The sequence below is a fragment of the Dasypus novemcinctus genome, chromosome 14, assembly GCF_030445035.2.
Source record: "Dasypus novemcinctus isolate mDasNov1 chromosome 14, mDasNov1.1.hap2, whole genome shotgun sequence".
In the NCBI taxonomy this organism is placed as follows: domain Eukaryota; kingdom Metazoa; phylum Chordata; class Mammalia; order Cingulata; family Dasypodidae; genus Dasypus; species Dasypus novemcinctus.
Genome location: NC_080686.1, coordinates 42,641,471 through 42,659,017, shown reverse-complemented (window position 1 = coordinate 42,659,017; position 17,547 = coordinate 42,641,471). Strand labels below are relative to the sequence as shown.

Below are 17,547 nucleotides of genomic sequence, written 5' to 3'. Positions count from 1 at the left end.
CTATTTTAAGTCAATGAGAAACATCACTAGCATGCACTGACAGATGTTAAAGAATGTCTGTGGAAAGAATGTAAAAAACCTCTCCAAAGGAAAGTCTTTAAACCACGTTCTTAATACAGAAATGCAAAACCAGATTTAATTGCCCTTTTCCTATGTAGCTTAGACATGCAGGCTCGTTTACTGCAGCATATGGTCTGAGAAAGTGCACAGTGGAAGAGAGCGGTCATGGTAAATGCTAAGATTGAATCCATTTAGGCTGGAGTTCACAAAGATCACTCAGAGGCAAGCACTTGAAGATAAAAGAAAGAAAACACACCAAACAGTAAAAACACAGGCTATTTCTATTTTGAATGTGCTTGTTGGAGACATCCTGTTACTCTTTCAAGGCAGCACTATTCCATGGTTTTAATATGAAATATGAGATATATGAAAAATTAATATCCCTAATTTAAAAATAGATGTAAAGGAAAGGCAACATTCCATAAAACTGCAAACATTTTTTTCTGACAGTATAATTCATTATTTGTTACCATAGAAAATAACCATTTTTCTAGTAGAGAATAATAAAAAGAATAATTGGTAGCAACACAGCTTACCTTTTATTTTAGGGGAAAGACTTTTTTAAGACTATATGAAGGAGTAAATTCTTACAACTCATAGAGGGCTTAAGCCTACTACTGTTCTTGTAAGAGGCCACAGGTAATTGAGAACTTAATAAAAGAACAAAAAAATTTTGTGAGTTCAATGCCACTTTGTGGTCTTAGGCCAGTGACTTTATTTGTATGTACTTTATTTTTTTCTCTCTGTAACATGGAGAATATATTTAGAAAATATAATTTTAAACTGTAAATATCTAATAAGGCAGGTCAGTTGCTCTGTATCTAGTACAATATCACACAGATTTGAGTAGGAATATAGTAGTGACAGAAGGGAAAGAAATGTTTGAGGAGTTAGCACTGGCAAACATGCAGAAGCTCTCATTGTTACTGACAAATCTTAGTAAGAGTTATTATAACAAATTATTTCATAGTATTATTTTTCCTGTAAAACTAGCCTTCCCCCCCCCCCCCCCCACTTCCCCCTTGTTGTTTACACTCACTGTCTGCTCTCTGTGACCATTCACTGTGTGTTCTTTCCATGTCTGCTGGTCTCTTCTTATCTTTCTCTTTAGGAGGCACCGGGAACCAATCCTGGGACCTCCAGTGTGGGACAGAGGCAATTGCTTGTGCCACCTCATCTCCCTGATCTGTTGGGTCTCCCTTTGTTGTATCATCTTGCTGCACCAGCTTTCTGCCATGTGGTCCAGTTTTTTACCTTTACTGGGAGGCCCTGGGAATCGAATCCAGGGCCTCGCATATAGTAGGCTGGAGCCCTATCACTTGAGCCATATCCACTTTTCCAAACTAGCCTTTCTGCCACAGTTTGTATATTGTAGGACAAGTATGCTTAGTACTTTTGTCAATTTGAAATTGTCTAAAGCTGTGCTGTCATGTGGCTATTTTATTTTAAATTAAAATTAAATATAATTAAAAATTTAATTCCTCAGTCATGCTAGTGATATTTAAAGTTGCTCGATAATTACATTATACAGAATGTTTCCATCACTGCACAAAGTTCAGTTGAAAGCAGTGTTTTGGTATTATTGATGTTTTAATTAAACTTTTATCAGTGTATTTCATTGAAAGGAGAGAGCGTAAGTCAGATCATTTGTTCTTAGATGGCAGATATAGAGGAGACTGATCTATCAATGAAAGAGATTAATGCAAAGGGTAAATTGTAAAGAAGGTAGAGGGAAGTTGATGTGGCTCAGGCAATTGAGCTCCCACTTACCACATGGGAAGTCCCTGGTTCATTTCCCGGGTACCTCCTAAAGAAGACAGCAAGCTGGCACGATGGGCAGGTATGGTAAGCTGATGCAACAAGAGACACAAGAAGAAAAACATAATGAGAGAACCAACAAAGCAGGGAACAGAGGTTCCCGGTGCCTCCTAAAGAGGACAATCAAAACGGCAAGCTGACACAACAAGATGATACAAGAGACACAAAAAGAAAAACCCGATCAGAGACACAGCAAATCAGGGAATGGAGATGACTGAAGTGATTATCAGAGGTCCCGGGGTTTGGTTCTCAGTGCCTCCTAAAGAAATAAGGAAGACAGACAGACACAACAAATGCAGACAGTGAGGGTGTGGGGAGAAATAAATCTTTTTTTTAAAAAGTGCATTTAACACAGGTCATTAAACACAAAAAGGAATTTTTAAAAAAACAATATTGACTCAGAAACCATAAGTAATGTTGCTTATGTGATTTTCTGAAATAGTAAACAACTCTTGTAACATTTTGAACAAAGTCACACTTCTGTTTACACAGTATTGCATTCCTGGAAATTTAGTGTATACTTAAACTATAAAAACAACTTTTTATCATTAACAGAGTTAAGTTCTTAGGCTTAAATAATTATAAACAGTTTATTTACCCACATCAGTGTGTAGCACAGATTCAGGACAACTCTGTTGTACAGAAGAGTTCTCTGTGTTACAGAATGTTTGCATCCCACTCACCTCCCACCAAATGCCAAAAGTTCCTGGTTATTGTGACATCCAAAAAAGCACCTTTAAACATTGCTAACACATTTATGCTTCATGATACAAATTATCAAGATGGTGGACCCATCCATCCTCATTAGATAATCTTCTGAAACCTGTCCCTTTGTAGGATACGTTTTATTGAATTACCTTTTTGTTCCATGTAAAAAAAAAAATAATTCAAAATGTGGTGCTGCTATGAACCTAATTCTTTTTGTTTTTGTTTTTTTGTAGTCGTTTTTTTAGACCTAATTCTTTTTTAACATGTGTCTTTATTCATTGCTAATAAGTTAGACTTATTTAAGTGTCCAGTGATAATGAAATAAAAAATTCGTCTTTGCACATATTATGGACTTTTATTTGTGTTAGAAAACAGAGCTGTGGTAGTGGCTGCTTACTAGTCATGTGTCCTTCAGTATTGGCCCAATGAGCCTGAGGAAAGTCCTGGATTTCCTTAAGAAGCACATTGAAAATGAAGCAAAATGACAGAAATATCACAGCCATGGTGTTCTGTAGAAATGAGAACCTGTCTTTTAACTCAACAAAAATAAACAGACTTGTGAAAATTGACACTATGGCTTCTTAATCGGAAAGGTCTATGGATAACCTTCAGGTAATCTGAACCCCCTGAAATTGTAGCCATATTAGTGTCCTAGCTACTAAAACAAATACCATACAGTGGATTATTGTAACAATTGGAATTTATTGGCTCATAATTTGAGACTAGGAGAAGTCCAAATCAAGGCTTTGGCAAGGCAGTGCTTCTTCCCCAAAGACTGTCTGCTAGCAATCTTTGGATACCTTGGCTTTTCCATCACATGGCAGTGCACACAGCAGCATCTTCTTTCTCTTCTGGGTTCTATTGAGTTCAAGCTTCTGGCTTCTCCCTATGGCTTCTTCTTCATGTCCAATCTCCTTTGCTTATGAGGACTTTAGCCATATTGCATTAAGGCCCACCACCCTCATTCAAAGGTCTTGTTTTGTGTTTTTTTTTTTTAAAGATTTATTTTTATTTAATTCCCCTCCCCTCCCCCGGTTGTCTGTTTCCTGTGTCTTTTTGCTGCGTCTTGTTTCTTTGTCCGCTTCTGTTGTCGTCAGCGGCACATGGGAAGTGTGGGCGGCGTCATTCCTCGGCAGGCTGCTCCCTCCTTCGTGCTGGGCGGCTCTCCTTACGGGTGCACTCCTTGCGCATGGGGCTCCCCTACGCGGGGGACACCCCTGTGTAGCAGGGCACTCCTTGCGCGCATCAGCACTGCGCATGGGCCAGCTCCACATGGGTCAGGGAGGCCCGGGGCTTGAACCACGGACCTCCCATGTGGTAGACGGACGCCCTAATCACTGGGCCAAAGTCCGTTTCCCTCAAAGGTCTTGTTGACAAATGGATTCACACCCACAGGTACAGAGGTTGGAACCTGAACATGCTTTTCATGGGGGGCATGATTCACAGTCTCAAACCATGGCAAAATTATGTTTTTGGGCATTTGAGCATTTTTTTAGAAAAGAGAGTCCATTAAAATAATCAAAAGAATGGGGAAAAATTAATTAAATGAAAAATATAAAATTCCATTCCAGAAAGAAGGCAGAGGTGATAGATTCAGGCCTTAAAATCATGACAGAGGTAGTTGATTAGGTTAGAAGTTAATAAGTCTGTTATTGGTGAAATTTTAAAATAGCTAAAAAAAAAATAAAGCTTCTTAGAAGAACAAATAGTGAACCTATAGAAATTATTATCTCTCCCTTCCAAGAAATGGTATGTGCCAAAAATACAAGCAGGTGCATAAAAGGCTTAGCTCCAGCTCTATCAAGAGTTAAAGAAACAAGATTGGTAGGCGGTAAGTAAGGTAAAACAACTCTTCCTTCCCCTGAATCTTCCATGAGCCAATGTCAAAAGAATATCAGAATAAATAAATCATTAGCCCTTTTGTGACAGCAGTATATGCTGCCTTCTTGCTTCCAGTTACATTGTGGTTAGTGCTGGGAAATATAGACTGTTATATGTGTAGTTCTCTAAATTATACTTGCTTTTGTTCAGTGTTATTTTGCTTCACACCCTCATAGGAATTTCAATATTCGTTTCAAAATAAATTGTTTCCATTTTTGTAGAAGATGTATCTTATAATTTAGGAGAGTAATGGCTATACTATTATAACAAGTAGGATTTGCATCAAAGCAATCATTGAATCAAAATCTAGCCCCAAACTCAACTTTTTACAGGAAGACTTCATTGAGTTAATTATAATCTACTGGGAGTGCTGTTAAATGTGCCATCCCTAGAGTATCAGGTGTCACTGGGTATGTTTTGATGATGGTAATGGTGAAGGCAACAATGATGGCTGACATTTACTGAGCACTTAAAGTACAAGGGATATCATATATTAACTCATTTCATGCTCACAAGAACCCTATGTGGTAGGCACAATTATTATTCCCATTTTACAAATGAGAAAACTAAAGCAGAGAAATGAAGTAACTGATTCAGAGTTGCATAGTTTATAAGTGATAGAGCTGGACATTATCTAGCTCCAGAGTTCATGTTCTTAATCACTACATTATATTGCCTCTTCTGGATTTTTTGACTTATGCCAAAATCATCAAATAAAGTGACCATTTAAAGACTGTACAGACAATCTGGAGAAAGAATTTACTGGCATATTCATTTTAAATCTTGTTATGTGAAACAATGGAAACCCCAAATGAGAAGACATAAGTAGTACAAGTGATTATCAAAGATTACAATAATGAAGCTTCACTTGAAATTACATTAGCAGAAATGGAATTCTCAGAAACACATTAGTTATTTTTGTCTTTCCCTTCAATAAAGTGCTTCAAAATTACAGCAAGGATAAACTCCACATTTTATGAAGACTTATCCTGTTGATTGAGGAATATGATAACGTTTCCATGTCCTGCATTTCCCAGAATGAACAGCCTGTGCAGGAAGGGCCACACCTACTCCAGGCTGTCGTTGGGCTTTATTGATGGAACCCATTTTTTGTATAACTGCTCATCCTAAAAGACTGTCATCACTTATGGAAACATCTGTTACTCTTTAAAATTGTTAAGGGTGGCCACAAAATTTTGTCAGAGGCCTCCTTTGTATTTGTGTAGGATGTCCTGTGCTTCTGTACTTTATTGTACACCATAAGGTAATTCTAGGCCAGTTTCTTTAGTGATCAGGGAAGACTGCATCAAAACACCGGAGGGGAAGGGGGTGTTACTTGTTTAAAAGACAAATTCCCAAATCCCTCCCCAGATTTGCCAAGTCACTTTCTAACATTGCCCACTGTTCATTTGAATTTTTAGCAATCACGCCAGGTGTTCTCATATACTAGAAGGTAATGGAGGGAAGTGGACTTGGCCCAGTGGTTAGGGCATCTGGGAGGTCTGTGGTTCAAACCCCAGGCCTCCTTGACCCGTGTGCAGCTGGCCCACTTGCAGTGCTGATGTGTGCAAGGAGTGCTATGCCATGCAGGGGTGTCCCCCGCGTAGGGGAGCCCCACGCTCAAGGAGTGCGCCCCTTAAGGAGAGCCGCCCAGCGCGAAAGAAAGTGCAGCCTGCCCAGGAATGGTGCCACACACACAGAGAGCTGACACAAGATGATGCAACAAAAAAAAGAAACGCAGGTTCACGTGCCGCTGACAACAGAGGTGGACAAAGAAGAACACGCAGCAAAATAGAGAACAGACAACTGGGGGGGGAGGGGAGAGAAATAAAATCTTAAAAAAAAAAGTAATGGAAACCACTGTCCAAAAGATTATAAAAAAGTGAAATTTATTCATCAAGGTACTGTGAGGAACATAGATATAAATAAATCCCTGCCCTTAAGGAGCTTACAATAGGGAAGATAACACTTATGTAGAAATAACTTTTTAAATACTAAGTAAAAAATAAGTACCATAACAGAGATAGAAACAACTGCTTCCAAGTTTTGAAAGTCAGAGAATCTTGTGGGGTTTTGTTTTGTTTTGTTTATAATATCTAGATTTGGCTGATTCGGTATATTATAAAGGCCTGGAGTTTATTTCTCATCTCCTTTATCAGCTCACTAGATGATTTCCATAATTTATAGAAATGAAGGCAAAAGTTTTAATATAATCAAAGACTTACTAAAAATGGGAACAGAATTTTTCCTTTTGTAAATTACCAAGCATACTGGGCATTCATGGTGTTTCTGTTTTTATTTTTAATTGGAGTTCACTAGAACTTACACGACATGGAGCCATTTATTCTTGAGAGGTGAATAATAACCAGCCATTGACCAAATGTGGAAAGTAGTTGGAATCTGTGTTATAGATGAGGAAACTGGTTCAGAGAAAGTTAATAGCTAATGTTACATAACTAGTAAGGAGTAGAGCTCGGATTTGTATCCATGTCTTTTTCTTCTACACTACCCCAAGTCTCAAGTAATCCCATGTCAAAACAACAGACTCTTTTTCTGACAGGGAAACAGAGAAGCTTTGCATTTGATGCATCCTACCTGGATATTTAAGACTCATTAGGGTTTACATAGAAGGTTCAGGCAGTACTGGCAGCAGAAGCAAAGGTACAGAGGAATAGAAGTATATGGGAATGGGCATTAGGTATTTCCACTTACGCAATCAAGCCATAAGATGTAGGCTAGAACGATGGACTCCAGAATAACTATTTGTGTTAAAAATAAGCAGTTCAATAACTTATTGGCTGCTGCAGGTAAGAAGGGGAAGAGAGACCAGCATGGATCAAAACCAATTGAACAGGGAAGCGGATTTGACTCAATGGATAGGGCATCTGCCTACCACATGGGAGGTCCAAAGTTCAAACCCAGGGCCTCCTGACCTGTGTGATGAGCTGGCCCATGTACAGTCCCGATGTGTGTAAGGAGTGCCCTACCATACAGGGGTGTCCCCCGCATAGGGGAGCCCCATGCACAAGGAGTGTGCCCCGTAAGGAGAGCTGCCCTGCATGACAAAAGTGAGCCTGCCCAGGAGTGGGGCTGCGCACACGGAGAGCTGACACAGCAAGATGCCGCAACAAAAAGAGACACAGATTCCCAGTGCCACTGACAAGAACACAAGCAGACACAGAAGAACACACAGCAAATGGATACAGAAAGCAGACAGCTGGGGGTGGGGGGGGAAGGGAGAGACATAAAAATAAATAAAATAAATCTTAAAAAACAAAACCAGTTGAACAAACCTCTTACGCTTGCCAAATGAAATAATTCATTAGAACACAGGTTATGGCTCCAAGTGAGGTAGACAAATGTTTAGCTTTGCCTTGTCTGTGAATTAACCCTACTATCCCAATGGCTGATTCATATGGAATATATTATATAATTACTCTTTTCTAAGACTATAAAGGTATGCCCCTATTAATATTCTAAGAGAGCTCTTTAATTTTTTAAGAAGAAAGATCCAGAAAATATGATCTATGCTGTCAGACACAGCTGCACAAATATATATATATATACATATGGAAGGACTAGAATAAGATGTCAAAATATTAACAATAGTAGAATTACGTTTACCTTCTTTTTTTTCCAAATTTTACCCAAAAAACATTTTACTTTAGTAATTAGGAAGGGAAAAAAGCAGCAAAAGTTTTTAAAAAGCCAAATAACTTAAATGTTTACTTTATAAATTCCTTCAGTATACGTCATGGAGACTGTTCATTATATGTCTATCGAAATTATTTTCCAGTGACCTTTTTTTTTTTTTTGCTGAGATTCCGGAGCTAGGCATTGAACCCAGGACCTCATATATGGGAAGCTGGCACTGAACCCCAGAGCTACCTGAGTTGGTTTTTTCTTTTGTTTGCTTGTTGTATGTTTTTTTTTAAGGAGGCAGGGGGAACCAAACCTGGGACCTCCGAGGTAGGGAGCAGGCGCTCAACCACTCAAACCACATCTGCTCCCTCCAGTTACTTTTTTTTTGAGAGCTTTGTTTCTTCATTTTCTTTTATATACAATTATTTTATTTTTTAAATTAGAATATTTGAAGTATATTTTTAGATCTTTAAAGTTTGTAACAAGCAGCAATGTTTTCCCCTGTACCTTTTCTATTTATCATAAATGTGGATATTAAACTCCTTTAAGTAATTGATAAGGGTGAAAGACAAAGGAGTATCAGATGGCATTTGGTAATATAAAACACTTGAATATTTTATTGACCAATTGAAGCATTATGCATTTTATGGCTGGTATTAATTTTTTTTTTCTATCTGGTTGTGTCATCGTTTTGTTTTGTTTTGGTGTACACAGAGGCCTGTGCGTCTTAGTGCCACACAGGTCTAGGACGCCTTTTTTTCTTTTTTTACCAGGAGGTCCTGGGAATCAAACCCAGGTCCTCCATGTTGTAAACAGGAGCTCAATTGCTTGAGCCACAGCTCCTTCCCTGGTATTACATTTTAATAATACTACAAAAATATTGCTACTTTGTGCTTTGTAATTTTTTCCATTTTGCTTTTTCTTTCACTTTAAAACATTTGATTTTAGGGTAAAATATATATCTAAGAACCTTTTTTTGTCTTCTGTTATTAGAGTGGTGCACCTACAGTACAAATTGCATAAAGTACAGGATTCCCATATACCACCCAACCATCAACACCTTGCATTGGTGTGGAACATTTGTTACATTAATGATAACACTTTTTAATAACTGTACTATTTTAATTAAAGTCCATGGTTTAACTTAGAGTTCACTGTGTAGTATAGTTCTAAAATGTTTTATTCTGTTGCCATATATACAATGTAACTTTTCCCCTTTTAATCATATATATATTTCAGTGTACTTAATTGCATTAACAATGTACTGCTACCATCATCATCGTCATTACTAAAACATTTCCATCATCCAAATAGGAACTTTGTACATTTTAAGTGTTAACTTCACGTTCCCTATCCACACCCCATCCCCTAGTAGCCTTTATTCTAGATTCTGACTCTGAGTTTGCTTATTCTAATTGTTTCAAATCAGTGAGATCATATAATATTTGTCTTTTTGTGCCTGGCTTATTTCATTCAACATGATAATCTTCAGGGTTCCTCCATCTTGTTGCATGTTTCAGGACTTCATTCCTTTTTACAGTTGAATAATATTCCATTGTATTTATATACCACATTTTCTCCATTCCTTGGTTGATGGACATTTCGGTTGCTTCTGTCTCTTGGCAATTGTGAATAATGCTGCTCTGAACATCAGTGTGCAAATATCTGTTCCAGCCACAGCTTTCAATTATTCTTTTGGCTACATGCCTCCTAGGGGAACTGCCAGGTCATATGGTAGTTCTATACTTAGCTTCTGAGGAACCACCAAACTGTCTTTCACAGTAGCTGCATCATTTTACCCATTTTACATTACCACCAGCAGTGAATGAGTGTGTTCCTATTTCTCTGCATTCTCTCGAACATTTCTTATTTTCTGGTTTTTTAATAGCAACCATTTTAATGGGTATGCTATAGTATCTCATGGTTTTGATTTGCGTTTCTCTGATGTCTAGTGATGTTGAACATATTTTCATGTGCTTTCTGGCCATTTGTGTATCTTCTTTAGAGAGATGTCTGTTTAAGTCTTTCGCCCATTTTTTAAAAAGCTTTTTTTTTTAGGCCAGTAAAAAGAATTTATTTTGGAAATGGGGAAAGAACAGAGCTTGCTGAGAAATGGGAGAGAAAGATAGAAATACATACCAAGATTGGTGCAGGCTCCTCTAGGCAGAGAGCGCTAAAAAGCATTTTTATTGATATATATTCACATACAATCCAATCCATCCAAAGTGTACAGTCAGTGCTTTTTATTGTATAATCACAGAGTTGTCCATTCATTACCAAAATCAATTTTAGAACATTTTCATTACTCCAAGAAGAAACAACCCTACTTCTTTTTTTTTTTAAAGATTTATTTTCATTTATTTAATTCCCCTCCCCTCCCCTGGTTGTCTGTTTTCTGTGTCTTTTTGCTGCATCTTGTTTCTTTGTCCGCTTCTGTTGTCGTCAGCGGCAGGGGAAGTGTGGGCGGCGCCATTCCTCGGCAGGCTGCTCCCTCCTTCGCTCTGGGCGGCTCTCCTTATGGGCACACTCCTTGCACGTGGGGCTCCCCTACGCGGGGGACTGTGTAGCACGGCGCTCCTTGCGCGCATCAGCACTGCGCATGGGCCAGCTCCACACCAACCCTACTTCTTAACACTTACTCTCACTCCCTCTATCCTTACCCAGCCATAGTATATTTGCTTTAGGTGTATTTTTGTCCTTGTACCACCCTATTATTAAAACCTTGTAATAGTGATGTACAATTGTTCTAATTCATGGCTTATATTTGTACTGTTGTCTATGACAAGGTTCATTATGTTATATCTTTACTGAAGGTTTTTCTTTCTTTATGCCAGTTTAAACTATTGTCTAGTGTCCTTTCCCTTCATTCTGAAAGGACAGGTCTAGTAGTGATGAACTCCCTCAGCTTTTGTTTATCTGGGAATGTCTTCATCTCTCTCATTTTTGAACGAGAGTCTTGGCCAGATAGAAAATTCTTGGATGGCTGTTGTTTTCCTTAAGCATTTCAAGTATTATATTTTTATCTACTGTCTTCTTGCCTCCATGGTTTCTGACGAGAAGTTAGCACTCAATCTTATTAAGATTCTCTTGTATGTAACAGGTTGCTTTTCTCTTGCAGCTTTCAGAACACTCCTTGTCCTTTGCATTTGACAGTTTGATCAATATGTGATGAGGCATATTTTTGTTAATCTTGATTCCATTTGATGTTCTCTGGGCTTCTTGGATGTGCATATGAATGTCTTTTGTTAAGTCTGGGAAGTTTTCTGTCATTATTCTTTGAATATTCCTTCTGCTCCCTTTCTCTTTTTCTTCTCCTTCTGGGACTTCTGTAATGTATAGACTGATATGGTGTCCCAGTCTCTTAGGCTATTTTTGCTTTTCATAATTCTTTCTTTCTCCTTCTCAGCCTGACTCATTTCCATGATCTTGCCTTTGGGTTTGCTGATTTTTCTGCCAGCTCCAGTCTACTGTTGAAACCCTCTTGGCAATTTTTCATTTTAGCTATTATGGTCTTTAACTCAATAGTTCTGTTGTTTCCTTTTTAAATTTCAATCTTTTATTAAGATTCTCATATTTCTCACTCATTGCTTTCCTCATATCCTTTAGTTCATTCTCTGTGCTTTCCTCCATCTTCTTGATCATTTTTAAGATGAATTTTTTTTTTTTTTAATCTTTGTTGGGTATATCCAGTCTGGTCATCTTCATTGGAGTTCTGGATATTTATCCTTTTCATTTGGATGGGCCATCACTTCTTTTATTTTTGTTTGTCTTGTATTTTTTTTTTAAAGATTTATTTTATTTCTCTCCCTTTCCCCCCGCCCCAGTTGTCTGTTCTGTGTCTGTTTGCTGCGTCTTTGTCTGCTTCTGTTGTAACATGTCAGCAGCAGGGGAATCTGTGTTTCTTTTTGTTGCGTCATCTCTGTGTGCGCAGCACCATTCCTGGGCAGGCTGCACTTTCTTTCACACTGGACGGCTCTCCTTACGGGGCGCACTCCTTGCACATGGGGCACCCCTACACAGGGACACCCCTGTGTGGCACGGCACTCCTGCACGCATCAGCACTGCGCATGGGCCAGCTCCACACGGGTTAAGGAGCCTGCGGGTTTGAACCGCGGACCTCCCATGTGGTAGAGGGACGTCCTAACCACTGGACCAAGTTCGCTTCCTGTCTTGTATTCTTTTGTTGTACACTGTACATCTTAATATTTTAAAATATTAACTCTGGAATTTATTTCCTGAGATGTAAGTTTCTTGAGTTTGTTAACAGCTGGTGATGAGATAGAGAATTTCATGAATGTTAGCTTCCATATGAGGAAAGGGAATGCAAAGTGCAGGGTCCTCCCTATCTTTCCTTGGCCTGTCATCCTGGGTTTGTTTTCTAGTGGCTGAGGAGTTCCCCTCTTGACAGGAGTTTGAAAGCCCCCTCTTATTCCCAGGAGACAGATCTTCTCCCTCTCTTGTGTATTTAAAGCAGGTAAGTCTGGCCCAGGCCATCACCTCAATTGTTTCTTACACTTCTTTCATTGTCTAGAGTTGATGCCTAGAGGGCAAATTCTGGGAGATAGGACATGCCAGAGAGGAGTTTCCCAGGTCAGTTTTTCCCATTGATAACAATATCAGGGACACACCAAAGGGTGCAGACTGGCTCTAAACTGCCCTGGAGAGGGGATGAGGGAGGAGCCAGGAAGGTCACTAGGAGCTTCTTCCACTCCCCGCAGCTGCGTTTTCTTCACCTGCCCAGCTAATGCAGCTTTTCAGCTGTCACCCAGAGTTCTAAGGAAGTATAGTGTCTTTAAGTCTCCTCCACCATCTTTGCACAGGGTGGGCTGGAACAGTGGCCACCCTCAAAGCCAGGGCCCCAGGGACCAAAGTCACTAATCAAAAGCTATGATCAGCTATCAGTCTATGGCCATCTCTAATCTTGGGGAAGCAATTTTATGTCCTTTCTGGCACCAACCAGCTACACCGTGCACTGGACCCCACTGCTGATTGCAGCAAGAGTGGGGATCGGCACCAGTAACCATGTGCTAAGAGAGCAATCTACTGGTCTTTACTATAGTTTACTAGCCTCTTCTCCTCTTTCCTGAATGCTGTACAGTGTTCTCCTGGACTCCCAAATTTGAGAATAGTTGATTCAAACAGTTCCTGCCTATTTAATATTTATTCTGGTGGAGGGACTGATTCTTGGAGTTTCCTACTCCACTATCTTCCCCTAATATGCCATTCATTTTTCCTTTTTTCTTTTTTGTTTCTTTTTTTCTTTTTTTGGTTAAAAATAAGTTTTTCTTTTTCTTGCCATTCATTATTAAAGTCAGAGGCTATCAAAGGGTAAAAAAGATTTCTGTCTTACAGGGAAGATGGTGGTGTCAGGAGCTCCAGGACTCAAGATAACTATTAAACAGGCAAAAACTATGCAAAACAACTATTTAGAAATTCTAGAGGCCTGAAGAACACTATACAGCATCCAGGGAGGAGCAGGAGGAAGAGGCTGATAAAATTGGTAAAGAACTGTAAAGTGCTTCCTTTGTGGCAATTACTTGTGCCTATCCTTCACTCTTACGGCAGGCCACTGCAGGGTTCAGTCCCTGGCTACCTGCTGGTGACAAGAACAAGTGTGTGTGTGGCCAGTCACTGATCATGGCTTTTGACGAGTGAATTTGGATTGCTGGGTTCTGGCCCTGGGAGCAGCTATTGTTTTAACCCACCCTGGGCAGGGGAGGAGGTAGTGGAGATTTAAAGATGCAGGGCTTCTTCCGGGCTGTGGGGAAAGTTAGCTGAAGAGTTGTATTTGCTGGGCAGGCCAGGAAAGCTTAGCTTCGGGGAGCTGTCGGAGAAGTTTTGGCACCTTTCCTGACCCTGTCCACAGAGTGCTTGGTGATGTGTGTACCCTTTGTAGGTCTCTGGCCCTGATTGGCTGGGAAAGTCCTCCCTAGGGCGACCCTCTTCCCAGAATTTGCCTTCCAGGAAAAAGTAGCATGAGACAATAAAAGGAGTGTAAAAAACTACAGAGGTGGATGTTCTGGGACAAAGGCCTGCCAGCTTTAGATACCAGGGAGAGGGAGGTTTGTCCCCTGGGAAACAGAGGAGGCAACCAAACCCGGTAAACTACGGAGCTCCAAAACAACTAACAAGCAAAAGCCCAGGACAAGACAGAGGCCCAGAAAGATAGGGAAAGTCCTGCACAGCACATTCGCCTTGAGCAGACCGTTCCGATTGGAGGACTGATGCTCAAGAAAATCTGTCTAATCAGTGACTGGTTACAAAATTAGGAAACAGACATTCCAGAAATTTAAACCTCAGAGTTACCATTTTAAAATATTTAAATGTACAGTGTGCCACAAGAGTACAAGACAAAGAAACAGGAAATGATAGCCTATCTAAAGGAAGAGGATGAAAGTACAGAAAACACCAATGAAGAAGATGAGAATGTGGACATACCTAACAAAGACTTTAAAAGAAAATTTTAAAAACTCTTAAGGAGATGAAGGAAGGAAAGTACAGAGAAAAAACCCCAGGACATCAGGAAAACAATGAATGAACAATATCATAGTCTAACTAAAGAGTTAAATTTTTTAAAAAAGGAATCAAAGAAAGCTACTGGAGTTGAAGACCACAATAACTGAAAAGAAAAATGCCCAGGAGGGTATCAAGAGCAGAAAGGAGCTAGCAGAAGAAACAATCAATGAACTTGGAGACAAGACCCTTGAAATGAGTTAGGCTGAGGAACAGAAAGAAAAAAAGAAATATTAAAAGCCAAAATAGCCTAAGACAGCTATGGGACACAGTCAAGCATACCAATATGTGAGTTATGGCAGTCCCAGAAGGAGAAGAAAGAGAGAAAGGGGCAGAAGGAATAGTCAAAGAAACAATGGTAGGGAACTTCCCAAACTTAGCAAAAGACATGAATATACACATCCAAGATTGAGTGCCAATTTCTTATCAAAACCATGGAGGCAACAAAGCAGTGATATGAAATAGTGCTGAAAGAAAACAAGTGCCAATCAAGAATTTTATATCCTGTAAGACTTTCTTTGAAAAATGAGGGAATGATGAAGACATTCCCAGATATACAAAAGGTGAGGGAGTATATCACCACTAGACCTGCTCTAAAAGCAATGTTAAAGGAAGTTCTTTAGACTGAGATGAAAGGACACTAAACAATGGTTCAAAGGAGCATAAAGAAATAAAGGCACTCTTATGGGTAATTACATTTGCCAATACTATTGTATTGTATTTTTACTTCCTACAGGGGCTAAAAGGCAAATGCATAAAAAGTAATGATAAATCTATGGCTTTGGACATACAGTGTACAAAGATATAAGTGGTAACAAATACCAAAAAAAGGCAAGGAGACAGAAAGGTATAGGAAAAGTGTATGTATGCTATTGAAGTCAAGTTGATATAAAACCAAATATGGGGAAGTGGATTTGGCCCAACAGATAGGGCGTCTGCCTACCACATGGGAGGTCCAAGGTTCAAACCCAGGGCCTCCTGACCCATGTAATGAGCTGGCCCATGCACAGTGGCTGATGTGCACAAGGAGTGCCATGCTGCTCAGGGGTGTCCCCCGCATAGGGGAGTCCCATGCGCAAGGAGTGCACTTTGTAAGGAGAGCCACACAGTGCGAAAGAAGTGCAACCTGCCCAGGAATGGTGCTGCACACACGGAGAGCTGACGCAACAAGATGCCACAACAAAAAGAGACACAGTTTCTAGGTGCCTCTGACAAGAATAAAAGTGAACACAGAAGAACATACAGTGACTGGACACAGAGAGCAGACAATGGGAGGGGGGAGAGCAGGGAAGGGGAGAGAAATAAAATTAAAAATAAATCTTTATAAAAAAAAACAAAACAACCAGATGTATTTGTTATATATTTAGGTTGTTAAATTTTAGCCCATGGTAAAGCATAAAGAAAACATGAAAAATATATCCAGAGAGATATGAGGAGACACTCAATATGGTACAAAACAAAAAAATCAAATAAATATTAAATTAGCATTAACAGAATTGAGGGGGAAAATAAGGATGTAAGACTTACAAAGACTAAATAGCACAATGGAAGAGGAAAGTCTGTATGATCAATAGTGACTTTAAATGTAAATGGATTAAACTTTCTTAGTAAAAGGCAGAGATTGGCAGAGTGAATAAAAAAGCATAACACAACTATGCAAGAGACTCACTTTAAATTCAAAGATATAAGTATGTTGAAAGTGAAAGATTAGGGAAAAACATGCTATGCTAATAGTGACCAAGAGAGAGCTGGGGTAACCATACTAATATCCGATTTAAAATTTAAAAAGAAGAATTACATTAAATACCAATTACAAGAACTGACTTGGGTTGAATATCGGTTTGGAGTACAATTTTGTTGAAGTTATAAACTCTTTAAAGGCAACTTTAAGGTGAATCACCTGACATACTAAACTCTTCAAATTATTTTTCTGTGAAAAGTGAACTATTTCTCAGATACCAGTGCTTTTTTAACTTGTGCCAACACAAAATAAAATTAGAATTTGAATGTTATCTTAAGCTAATTTTTCATGTTATGATGTACAGGATTAATGGAGTTGTTTTCTTACCATTTAGGAAATACCAGAAAGGAACCAGGGTCCGACTGCGGCTATTAGATCTTGAACTGACATCTAGATTTCTGGGAGCAACAACAGATACCACTATACTAGAAGCTGATGCAGTTCTCTTGGGACTCCAGGACAGTAAAGACGCAAAATCAAAAGACGAAAATCATGAAACATAAGCGAACTTTGTTTAATCCATTCACTCCTTTGTTAAACTGCAATATTCATCAAGAATGCAATTAGAAAATTGTCCATAATGATTGAAAGATGTAATAAATGAATTGTAGGTCTTATTTGTAAGACTTATCTTTAGTTGTATCTTCCCCCTGCCTTTTTTTTTTTTTTTAACCCTTCCTTTGGGATAGTATAAACTGTACTGGGAAATTTATTCACTCATTCAAAAAATAGTGTTTTGAGTGCCTATCTACATGCATGGGGCTATTCTAGACACCATAAAAATATCAGTGAACAATCAGATAAAATACCTTGCCCTCGTGACACATTCAACTGGGGAACGTGGAGAATAACTAAATAAAATATATGTTAAAAAGTGATATGAGTATAAAGAAAAAAAAAGTGATATGAGCTAAGGAGAAAAATAAAGCGGAAAATGAGGGGATATGAGGTATCAAAGTGACTATTTGAAATTTAGATGCAGTGTCAAGGAGAGGAGGCCTCACTGAGAAGGTCACTTTATCTGACCACAAGGATCTCCTGGGAAGAGTATTCCAACAGAGAAATGGCTAGGGGTAAGACCCTGCGGCAGGACTGTGCCTGTGTGGTTTAAGGAACTGAGAGTAAGCATTTGGGCTTAGTCTAAGATAAGTAGGAGATGAGCTCATATAGGTGGGGGAGGCCTT

General features: G+C 39.1%; 1 protein-coding gene across 1 annotated transcript in view; it reads left to right on the top strand.

Annotated features, from left to right (window-relative positions):
- The window catches only part of MRPS28 (mitochondrial ribosomal protein S28), a 153,201-nt gene extending 136,221 nt beyond the window's left edge, over positions 1–16,980 (top strand). Inside the window, exon 3 of the mRNA XM_004479096.5 lies at positions 16,698–16,980. Coding sequence (XP_004479153.2) covers positions 16,698–16,866 — 169 coding nt within the window. The 3' untranslated portion in view covers positions 16,867–16,980. The remainder of the gene's footprint in view (positions 1–16,697) is intronic.
- Positions 16,981–17,547: the final 567 nt, after the last annotated feature.